The 12627-nt window shown below is 38.0% G+C and overlaps 1 protein-coding gene across 1 annotated transcript in view; it reads left to right on the top strand.

The window, feature by feature from the left end:
- NUP155 (nucleoporin 155) overlaps positions 1–12627 on the top strand; it is a 211061-nt gene that overhangs the window by 8926 nt on the left and 189508 nt on the right. The window contains exons 3-8 of the mRNA XM_053701216.1: positions 2768–2864; positions 5829–5899; positions 6008–6100; positions 8100–8260; positions 8865–8970; positions 9613–9686. Of these exons, the coding sequence (XP_053557191.1) occupies positions 2768–2864; positions 5829–5899; positions 6008–6100; positions 8100–8260; positions 8865–8970; positions 9613–9686 (602 nt within the window). The remainder of the gene's footprint in view (positions 1–2767; positions 2865–5828; positions 5900–6007; positions 6101–8099; positions 8261–8864; positions 8971–9612; positions 9687–12627) is intronic.

Raw genomic sequence — 12627 nt, 5'->3', positions numbered from 1 at the left:
TTGCAACATACGTCCATTAGCAAAAAATGTTTCTAGTAAGAGTTATTACTAGGGTTGCACCGATACCATTTTTTTATGACAGAGTACAAGTACCGATACTTGTTTTCAAATACTCGCCGATACCAATTACTGATACTTTTTTTTTTTAAGTCATGTGACATTTTACCAAGCACAATACAGTAATAATAATAATTATTTAAGATTCCTTCTTTATAATTATAGAGGACTGTAATTCAAAAGATATTAGGAAATAATAAAACAGTTTTTTTGTCACAAAGTTCAATGAACATGTTTATAAATATAAAATATTACAATAAAATATTAAATTTAAAGGGGTAATGCAATTGGGTTGTAGGGCTGTTATATAACATCAATCTGACATGGAGGTTCGGCTCTAAGTTGAACAGTCTTTCACTTTCCACACTACTGCATGGGGCAGAAAGATATTTTTGGGCCATTTTAGCCAGGGCTAGAAATCTGTTTATTAACTGCCCAGTACTTCAGGGGTTTGTCTGAACGAGGTACAGTGATCTCTCCTACAATAATACAAATAACAGCAATTTGTATTGGCAGAACAGTAGTAAACAATTTTTAGTTTAGTCTCCACTCCAGTTTAAAATAAAATGGGACTATGCAGTTTGAAAAAAAAACGCCACAAGATAGCATATGGGTAGGAAGTAGAGGTATCGGTTTAAGTATCGGTGCATTTGCACGAGTACAAGTACTCATGCAAATACTTGGTATCGGTACCGATACTAGTATCGGTATCGGTGCAACCCTAGTTATTACTGTTTTTTAGTGGCATACGCACATATCCTGTGAGGAGGGCCTGTGCACCAATTTTCAAACTGTATACCTTCTAAGAAAATCAGCAGTGGCACTATATGATGCAAATAATGTCTTCACAGAAGCAAAACACATCACTGCCAGCTCTCTGAGCATCCATTGAGTTTGAATACTGGTACACGGTCCCTTACAGCATTTGTGTGTATTCCACAGAAAAACATTGTTTTATTAGAAGCATTTTTGCTAACGGAATTACGTTGCAGAAATGCTACACACATGCACTTTTTACTATATATATATATATATATATATATATATATATATATATATATAATATATATATATATATAATATATATATATAATATATATATATATATATATATAAAAAAAATTCTTTTCTTTATTAATAGAAGCTTTCCAAGAGCAAACATGTTATCTACAGGTCATGAATTTGGGATACATCATATCCATATAGAAGTTAACCCTTATATCTAGGTATGTCACAAAAAAAGACCATTCACTCTCTTCCAGTTATTTTCCAAAATGCTTAACCCCAGCACAAGCTTCTCATCTTCTCACACAGTCTTCAGGATATTTGTTTTGTTTATTGTTTAGATAGTCAAAAGTCCACTGACCTGTGAGTTATCTCTCTAGTTTATTATTATTATTTAATTTATAAAGCGCCAACAGATTCCACAGCGCTGCCCATGGATAACAGTACAATGGAGAAACAATACAAAAAAAAAAATTGACAGACAGATACAGGGGGAATTGAGGGCCCTATTCCCGTGGGAACTTACAATCTAGATGATATAATCTGTGTTTCTCATTGTTGTTTTTTGGTCTCCATAGGCAAAGAAAGAACAAAAAGTTCCCATTTGTTTATGAACTTTTTATTTCTTGTGCTGGGGTCTTCCATTTTTATTGTGTTATCTGACAAGTTAAATTAACCTTTAATTCTCATAACGTTTTAAAATTGGCATTTTTTGTGATGCCCAGTACTTAAAAATCAGTTTCCTATCTATAAGAAGTACATTAGTGCAGAAATATTGTGTTGATTTAGGCAAGTTAAAGAAAGACTTTTCCCCCATCACATAAGGGGAGATATTTAGGTTTGCCACTGTTTTTATTCAATATTCTATCAAGGCCCAATATCATCTTATGTGTGGACAGCGTCTGAGGAATTGTGTAAAATCTGAGTCTGGAAATCTACACTTCGGACAGACGTGAACAGTTTTCCATTTCTTCAGAATTTTTGAGTTATATGCCTTGTGTAAAAGCTTTGTGTGGGCTTCTTGTATCTCCGTGGCTAAGCTCGCTGCCCTGATTAGTTGGAGAATATCTGTCTAAAATCCATTTTATTTGAGATAGGTTCCTCAATAGAGACGGACCATTTCTCCACAAGGGAATCTGTTTTGTTTCTCTAGTGGTTGCATCAGGGTTTTATATAAGAGGGATATAGTGTATAACGTTTTTAAATAAGGTTACGCAGGAATCAATTCTATTGTGTCTGTTGGTAAACTCCTGTCCCCTAATCAATTGGTTAACATAATGTTTACTAGTTAATATGCACAATGGTGTGCCACAGTTAATGAGTATTCTTCCCTCAAGGTTTGAATCTTTCTGCCCCTCTGTGGGGAGTTGACTGTCTTAATACCCCTCTCATGCCAAACGGCAATGGGCTTAGTAGTAAAACCCGCAATAAAGTTAGGATTACCCTGTATGGCCAGGTATCTGAAAAAAGTATTAATCTTAATCCATTTACATATTTTTCTCCAAGATTTTAGAGGTTTACTGATTGGCAGGAAATGTTACGCAACCGCTGAGGCCTGGGATCTGGTAAGATGAAGGAGCATCTGATTTCAAGTTTTATTTGCAAAATAAAAGCTGCAAGATGCCTCCTTTGTAATAAAGTTAAAATGTTTCTACATATTCTTTGTGCACATGCTCAATGTTTCCTTACATCACCACCATACTAGATATGCAGTGTAACTGTATGATGGGTGTATTTCCTGATATCAGCAGAGCTTGGCTTACCATCGACAGTGATATATTCATGTGGAACTATGAGGATGGGTGAGAGTTAAAAGAAACATTGTTTTATGTACAATTAGGTTGTGTTAGTATATTTACATTAGCTGGATTTGTGCATGTCTAAATCGCTAACGGCACCAATCACTTTGCAGAGTAAGCTAGATCATTATCTGCAAATGTCAGAATCATTTTAAAACCTTTATTTAGTTAGGATATTTTATCTAACTTATCTCTATCATTGTGTTGTGTAACTCTCCCTACCGTTGGCAGCAAAAGTGAGTACACCCCTAAGTGGAAATGTCCAAATTGGACCCAATTAGCCACTTTCCCTACCCAGTGTCATGTGACTAGTTAGTGTTACAAGGTCGCAGGTGTGTTAAATTTGGTGTTATCACTCTCACACTGGTCACTGGAAGTTCAACATGGCACCTCATGGCAAAGAACTCTATGAGGATCTGAAAAAAAGAATTGTTGCTCTACATAAAGATGGCATAGGCTATAAGAAGATTGCCCTGAAACTGAGCTGCAGCACGGTGGGCAAGACCATACAGCGGTTTCGCAGGACAGGTTCCACTCAGAACAGGCCTCGCCATGGTCGACCAAAGAACTTTAGTGCATGTGCTCAGCATCATATCCAGAGGTTGTCTTTGGGAAATAGATGTATGAGTGCTGCCAGCGTTGCTGCAGAGGTTGAAGGGGTGGGGGGGTCAGCCTGTCAGTGCTCAGACCATACGCCGCACACTGCATCAAATTGGTCTGCATGGCTGTTGTCCCAGAAGAAAGCCTCTTCTAAAGATGATGCACAAGAGAGCCCGTAAAGAGTTTGCTGGATACAAGCAGACTAAGGGATGTGGTCCGATGAGACCAAGATAAACTTATTTGGTTCAGATGGTGTCAAGCGTTTATGGTGGCAACCAGATGAGGAGTACAAAGACAAGTGTCTTGCCTACAGTCAAGCATGGTGGTGGGAGTGTCATGGGCTGGGCCTGCATGAGTGCTGCCGGCATTGGGGAGCTACAGTTCATTGAGGGAACCATGAATGCCAACATGTACTGTGACATACTGAAGCAGAGCATGATCCCCTCCCTTCGGCGACTGGGCCACAGGGCAGTATTCCAACATAACGACCCCAAACACACCTCCAAGACGACCACTGCCTTGCTAAAGAAGCTGAGGGTAAAGGTGATGGACTGGCCAAGCATGTCTCCAGACCGAAACCCTGTTGAGCATCTGTGGGGCATCCTCAAACAGAATGTGGGGGAGCGCAAGGTCTCTAACATCCACCAACTCTGTGATGTTGTCTTGGAGGAGTGGAGGAGGACTCCAGTGGCAACCTGTGAAGCTCTGGTGAACTCTACGCCCAAGAGGGTTAAGGCAGTGCTGGAAAATAATGGTGGCCACACAAAATATTGACACTTTGGGCCCAATTTGGACATTTCCACTTAGGGGTGTACTCACTTTTGTTGCCAACGGTTTAGACATTAAAGGTTCATGATACCCAAATGTTGAAACGCTTGAAAGTGCTGCAGCATAGCTGTAAAAAGCGAAAATATCACCTGAACATATCTCTGTAAAAAGAAAGATATTTTGCCTCAAAAATTGCTCAGTAGCCACATCCCATTGTAAAGGACTTCTAAGCAGCAAATCAGTATGTCTGTCCCGGGACAGTGGAAGGAGCGAGCTTTCGTGCACACTCATCTTATTTCCCTTTTCAGTGTAAGGAAGTTTACTATGAGATCACAGTAAGAGTTCATGACCTCAGCACTGTTGAAGCTGATTGGCTGCAGTTCATTTCATTATTTTTTTTTTTACCTGCAGCTGGGTAGCAGCTTAGTATAACATTTTACACAGAACTTACTCTGCTGAGCTGAGGAAATTGTGAGGTAAAATATCTTTTTTTACATAGAGATTCTCAGGTGATTATTTTCCTTTTAGCTTTTTACAGTTATACTGCATTAGTTTCAAGTGATTTAGCATATGAGTATTATGCCCCTTTAATGACTGTTATTTTGTGGGGACAGCAAATTTACACTGTTATACAGGTTGTACACTCAACACTGTACATTGTAGTAGTGTCATTTATTCAGTGTTGTCACATGAAAAGATATAATAAAATATTTACAAAAATGTGCGGGGTGTACTCAATTTTGTGAGATACTGTGTGTGTGTATATATGTATGTAATATCTCTATCTATCTCTATCATCTTTATCTCTATCATCTCTATCCCCAGATTATATAAATCAGAACTCTTCTTCATATAGATTTTAAATTAAAGGGATATAAAACCTAAATTTTTTTTCTTTCATGACTCAGAACATGCAGTTTTAAGCAACTATCTAATTTACTCCTATTATCAATTTTTATTTGTTCTCTTGGTAGGTTTATTTGTTAAAACAGGAATGTAAGCTTAGGTGCCGGACCATTTTTGGTTAAGCACCCTGGGTAGGGCTTGCTGATTGGTGGCTTCATTTAGCCACCAATCAGCTAGCGTACCCAGATGCTGAACCATAAATGGTCTGGCTCCTAAGCTTACATTCCTGCATTTTCAAATAGATACTAATACGACAAGGAAAATTGATAATAGGAGCAAATTAGAAAGTTGCTTAAAATTGAATGCTCTGAGTCATGAAAGGAAAAAAAAATTGGGTTTCATATCCCTTTAATGGACAGTAAGACCCAACCAGTGACGCAGTAGTCTTTTTATATATTGTTAGGACAGCTATGTGGATGCATTATCATGATGGCAATAAAGATTAAAACATCAGAAATTAGTTCATTTTGGATATAGTGATTCCTTTTTTAAGAACTTTTGAAGGGGAAAAGCTGTCCACAAAATGTTAAATTAAAATATTCATTTGTTGTGTGTTTTTTACATACACATTTATAGAGTGTTTCAATTTTTGTATTCCTATTATACATAACATTTTTCTGTTTATATAGAAGTCTTTGTTTTCAGAAAATGCAAAAATTACACGGACAAATTTTTTCTTTTGTCTTTGTTTAGAGGTGATCTTGCTTATTTCGATGGCCTAAGTGAGACCATTCTTTCAGTGGGACTTGTGAAACCTAAACCAGGTAGTTATTGGCATTTTATGGATCTGTTTGAATAGCGAGCTTTTTTTAAAGTAAAAAAAAATACATTTATGTGCCTTATAGCAAATACAGTTTAATTTTTTTTCACAGGTATTTTCCAACCTCACATCTGTTACCTGCTGGTCCTTGCCACTCCCGTTGACATTGTTATCTTAGGTCTAAGTTTCACCAGTTCACAAGGAGGTTGGTATATTATATTATACTTTCTTTTAGCTTAAAGTGACATGAAACCCAGAATGTTTGTTACGATTGTTACAGCATACCTTTTTAAACAATATTCCAATTTACTTCTATTATCAATTTTGCTTCATTCTCTTGATTTCCTTTTGTCGGAGCATTGCACTACTGGAAACTAGATGAATACATCCGTAAGCCAATGACAAGAGCCATACATGAGTCTACCTAGGTATTATTTTCAACAAAGGATATCAAGAGAATTAAGCAAATTATATAATAGAAGTGAATTGGAAAGTTCTGAATAGTGAAAGAAAAATGTGGGTTTCGTGTCCCACATTTCTCGCAAATGCTGGTGCTAAGGTGCCTAGAAAATAGGTTCTGACACTTGGTAAAATGTCCTTAAAGGGACACAAGTCAAAATTAAACTTTCATGATTCAGATAGAACATGCAACTTTCCAATGTACTTCCATTAACAAAATGTGCAGTCTTTTTATAATTATGATTTTTGAGTCACCAGCTCTTACTGAGCAATTGCAAGAATTCACAGAATATACGTATATGCATTTGTGATTGGCTAATAGATGTCATATGATACAGGGGGAGTAGAAATAGACAACTGAAATTTGTCGAAAAAAAATGTATTCTTGCCTTGGTTTTCTTTATCATGCATTTGTTTATGTAAATCGACTGCATTTACTGGTCCTTTTAATAAGCCCTGCCATTTTGGCTGTGGGGAGCTTCTCGGGCACAACCACTGTTCTACCTTTTTTGCTTCTGTTTTGTTCCAATAAATATGGGGTGTAATATGTTCTCTTTATTCTTCTTATTTCCATAAAATGCCAACTTTTAAGATTTTTAAATTTATAAATAAAAAAAATCACACAAATTGTAAAGTAATTCTATGCAATTTTTTGAAATTGCTTTTAAAAGAATTAATGGTGCAATACTACAATGCATTAAATTAAAATGATTTGACTTTTGTTTTTATATTGAGGTTCAAACAGAATACCTAAGAACCAGTTATGCAGTTTGTGGGAGTCATTGAATGTATCAAGAAGTTGGTAAAATACAGAAAGGTAGAATAGGTGACTCCCCTGACAATTAAATAAAATCCCTCAAAGGGACATGAAACCCAAAAAAATTTAATGATTCAGATAGAGAATACAATTTTAAACTGTCCAATTTACTTCTATTATTTCATTTGCTTCATTCTCTTGTTATCCTTTGTTGAAGCTATAGCAATGCATTGAGAGAGACAATAACATGACATGTGCAGCCACCAATCGGCAGCTCCTGAGTATACCTAGGTATCCCTTTCAATTAAAAATAAACAAAACATGCTCCGATCTGAATCATGAAAAGCAAAGCTCTTAAGTATCACCTCCCTTCCCACAATTTCTTTCTTGACATGGTGAGTCCACGGCCCTCCCTTTATATTTTTATATTTTTTATATATATATATATATATATATATATATATATATATATATATATATATATATATATATATATATATATATATATATATATATATATATATATATATATATATATATATATATATATATATATATATGCACCTTGTGTTTCCTTTCTTTCCTTTCCTTCGTTCGAATGACTTGGGTTTGTGGGAAGGGAGGTGATACTTAACAGCTCTGCTGTGGTGTTCTTTGCCTCCTCCTGCTGGCCAGGAGTGATATTCCCAACAGTAATTGATGATCCGTTGGCTCACCGTGTCAAGAAAGAAAGACATTTATCAGGTAAGCATAAATTTTGTTTTTTTTATGTTCATAGATTTAAAAACGTTGGTTGTGCTCTTCTATGAATTGATTTGAAAACTAGTGATCTCTAAAGGAGCAATAAACTTAATATTGAGCATGACGGGAAATTACATTTTTTTTTATTTATTTTAAACATGGAGCAAATTATATAGAAATTAGCATGAAATCCATGTTTATGAAAAACTGCTAGTAAACTATACATTGGTCACATTTGTGGTTTCAGGTCAACTAAATGACAGCATATCTGGAGGGATGCAGCTACTTCCGGACCCGCTATATTCTCTGCCCACTGATAACACCTATCTAATTACTATAACGTCAACAGAAAATGGGCGCATATTTTTGTCAGGAAAGGATGGCTGTTTGTATGAAGTAGCATACCAGGTAAGTAAAGCTTTTTTTTATATTCAAATTTTTATTAAATTTTCACACCAACAGAGTATAAAACAAAATCCAAAAGAAAAAACAGCGTTACTACAATATTTCTTTAAGGACAGTTGTGGCGCTTATACGCCTATAACCGAAAGTTGCAAAGGCCTTCAGCAGGTCAGAATGCAGTCCATGTGCAATTGTTTTTTTTCATCTGAGCTTAAGTCCTTGGCTATCCCACTTAGTGAAAGTTTCTAGAGATGCATACAGTATAGGATGCCTGTGTTTCTAAGATATAGGACTGCGCTTATTAACAATTAACCTTTTATAACATTACAAGCTAGGTAAGTAAAGCTTTTATTATAAACAAACTAAAATCTTAACTGGAATAAGTCTATTGAGCATTGCTATTTAGTAACCTTCTTTTGGCTATAGTGTATGATAGAGTTGGTTGGGCCCATTCCCACTGGTTGTGTGTGTTTTTTTTTTTTTTTTTTTGGTTTTTTTTGGGGGGGGGGGGGGGGGGGGGAGGGGTTAATACTTGAAACTTGTTTTAAAGATCTACTTATAAATGTCACACTTTGTAAGATTATCCCAAATGTTATATTGTTTATCTTAGGCTGAAGCTGGCTGGTTTAGTCAACGATGCAGAAAAATCAACCATTCCAAGAGCTCTCTTTCTTTCCTTGTCCCATCAGTGCTGCAATTTACTTTCTCAGAGGACGGTATGTCATTTGTGCTATATAAAGAATCTTGGGAAAGGATTCGTTTTCTGGTATTTTATAAATCAATACAACCTATTTATCGGTATACAAAGCTTGTCAGTTGTGTACAAACTACTGTTGGATGATATTTTCACTACCTAGTAATCATTATTACTTGGTTACATCTCTGGTTCCAACAATGTCCTAGGATTTATGCCATTTATTTTTGTGTACATAATATCTTCCTTTCCATTTTCTTTTAAAGGGATACTAAACCCAACTAATTTACTCTTACTCTTATCACATTTACTTCATTCTCTTGCTATCTTTATTTAAAAAGCATGAATTTAACCTTAGGAGCTGGCCCGTTTTTTGTTCAGAACCTGGGTTTCCTTGCTTATTGGTTAGCCAAATGTAGCCACCAATAAGCAATCGCTACCCAAGGTGCTGAACCTAAAATGGGCTGGCTCCTAAGCTTTACTTTCCTGCTTTTAAAATAAAGAGAGCAATAGAACAAAGAAAAATTGATAATAGGAGTAAATTAGAGCATACAACTTTCTATCTGAATCATGAAAAAAGAAAAAAATTGGGTTTAGTATCCCTTTTAATAGCGAGAGAATATTTTCAGTAAACCTCTGTGATCCATGAGTTTTTGTTTTGCAGATCCCATAGTGCAGATTGCCATTGACAATTCTAGGAACATCTTGTATACCCGATCTGATAAAGGGGTCCTGCAGGTAAGATCTCATATTCGGTTTTGTTTTTTTTGTTACCTCTGTCTACTGCCAAATTAAATGTAATCTTCTCAAATGGGTATGTAAACCCAACACTTCTAAATCTCTATATTATTGCATGCAGGTGGTCATTAGTGATGTAAAAGTGAAGCTTAGGGATTGCTAGAATCATTTTAACTGAAATGCATTATATTCTTTTCATGGTATTATACTGTCCTGTTTTAATTCTGGAATCTCCATATAGGTAATTCTATTGGTTGTATGGTACAAATTTATATAACATTACATAGAGTAATTTTAAGTATGGTATTTCTTCTTAAAGACACGATGAGTCCACAGATCATCTTCATTACTTATGGGATATTCACTTCCTGGTCAGCAGGAAGAGGCAAAGAGCACCACAGCAGAGCTGTTAAATAGCTCCTCCCTTCCCTCCCACTCCAGTCATTCTCTTTGCCTACGTTAGTGATAGGAAGCAGGTAAAGTGAGGTGTTGGTTTAGATTCTTCAATCAAGAGAGTTTTGTTTTGAGTAGTGCCAAAGAGTGCTACTTTGTTCTGGAGTGTAGCCTAGTACATACCAGTCTCTACAGTAGAGCTCTGGTGGCTTTAGAGCTATGAAAACTGGTGGGACATAATTCTCACTGCGCCTTCCATTTTCAGCTGCCCCATATCCTTCAGCCTGAGATTACTGACTCGGCATTGTTTATCTTTCAGGCCAATGTGAGGGAGAGGACCTCTCAAGCTTGGGAACTGCCCTACTGCCAGGCAGTGTTTGAGGTAAGTGCTGCCTTTTTCTGGGATCTAAGGAGTCTGTGTTTGTTTCATTAGCACTACGGTACATAAGGGGTTAATGGTAAACCTTACTTATGTGGGGACAGTTTCAGACTTTCAGAAAAGAAGTCTTACTTGGGCAGTGATTAGGTGCAGGCACTGGGGCTGGAGTGCTTTATGTCCCGATGCAAATGTGGAACCACCAATCCCTTTCTGTCCTACATGTATTGAAAGGACTGTAAATTTTAGGGATAAAATTTTTGCTGAGCCAATCTCCTCTCAGACAGATGTTGTTCAAGAGTCCTCTGATGAGGGTCAATTTCTGCAGCATCTTTCTCCCCAAGTGTTCCAAAAATTATCGCCCTCACCAGCAGTGCCCTGCACGTCTACTGTAGTTCCTTCTTGAATTTCACTACAGGACATAGCTTCTCTTATGTCTACTACTATATCTGATGCTCTGTCTGCCTTTCCAATGTTGCAGGGCCATTGCAAGAGAAAGTCCATTTCTGCAGTTAGCGAGGTTTCTGATGCTGTGGTAGTTATCTCAGAAGTCTCTTCTCACAGATCTGAGGAAGAGGTTCCTGCTCTGGCATCTGAAGGAGAAATATCAGATTCGGAGGAGGTGTTACCTTTGACCCACTCAGAAGTGGTATCTTTCAGGTTTAAACTGGAACACCTTCGTCTCTTACTTAGAGAGGTTTTAATTACCCTAGATGATAGTGACTCTACAGTGATGGTTGTCCCCCCCAAAGTCTAGCAAATTAGACAGATATTATGAGGTACCTTCCTTTTACAGATGTTTTTCCAGTTCCTAAGAAGGCTTCTAAAATTAGAGAATGGGAGAGACCTGGTATTCCTTTCTCTCCTTCTCCTATTTTCAAGAAGATGTTTCCTATAGCTGACTCAGTTAAAGAGGTTTGGCAAACTGTTCCTAAGGTAGAAGGAGCTGTTTCAACCTTGGCTAAGAGAACTTCTATCCCTATAGAGGATAGCTGTGCTTTTATAGATCTGATGGACAAAAAATTAGAGGGTTTAATCAAGAAAATTTATGTTCACCAGGGTATGCAGTTGCAACCGGTGGTCTGTATAACTACCGTCACAAGTGCAGCAGCCTACTGGTTTAATGCTCTGACTGATGCCCTCAGGTGAGAATCTCCCTTGGACAAGATCCAGGACTGGATAAAGGCTCTTAACCCCTTAATGACCGAGGACGTGCAGGGTACGTCCTCTTAAAAAAGTCACTTAACGACCAAGGACGTACCCTGCACGTCCTCGGTTTGGAAAGCAGCTGGAAGCGATCCTGATCACTTCCAGCTGTTTTCCGGTTATTGCAGGATGCCTCGATATTGAGGCATCCTGCAATAACATTTTTTACCCCTCCGGTGCAGAGAGAGCCACTCTGTGGCCCTCTCTGCACCGGACATCGATGGCCGCATTCGTTGGTGGGTGGGAGCTGAAGTGGGAGGTGGGTGGGCGGCCATCGATGGCTTCTTGGTCAGAGAGGGGGGCGCGCACGGGTGCGCGCGTGCACGGGGGGGTGGTGGGCGGGCGCGTGCACGGGGAGGGAGCGGGTGGGAACCACTTACACTACAGAAACTTTTTTTTATTGCGGGGAGAAAGGAGGGATAAAATCCCTGATAAAAGTCATCAAAGGGATCTGGGAGGGGGTGGGGGATTAGTCTTGGGGGGGGGGGGAAGCTACACTGCAGAAAAACAAAAAATAAAAAAAAATAAAAACATTTTTATATGCAAACTGGGTACTGGCAGACAGCTGCCAGTACCCAAGATGGCCCCCAATAAGGCAGAGGGGGAGGGTTAGAGAGCTGTTTTGGGGGGGATCAGGGAGGTTGGGGTTTAAGGGGGGGGAATCTTACACAGCAGCATATGTAAATATGCTATATAAAAAAGGATACCTTTTATTTTAGTACTGGCAGACTTTCTGCCAGTACTTAAGATGGCGGGGACAATTTTTGGGGTGGGGGAGGAAAGAGAGCTCTTTGGGAGGGATCAGGGGGTCTGATGTGTCAGGTGGGAAGCTGATCTCTACACTAAAGCTAAAATTAACCCTGCAAACTCCCTACAAGCTACCTAATTAACCCCTTCATTGCTGGGCATAATTCACGTGTTGTGCGCAGTGGCATTTAGCGGCCTTCTAATTACCAAAAAGCAACA

This window comes from Bombina bombina, chromosome 2 (assembly GCF_027579735.1).
Source record: "Bombina bombina isolate aBomBom1 chromosome 2, aBomBom1.pri, whole genome shotgun sequence".
Lineage (NCBI taxonomy): Eukaryota > Metazoa > Chordata > Amphibia > Anura > Bombinatoridae > Bombina > Bombina bombina.
Note: the sequence above shows the minus strand (reverse complement) of the source record. Positions and strands in the feature narration are given on the sequence as shown.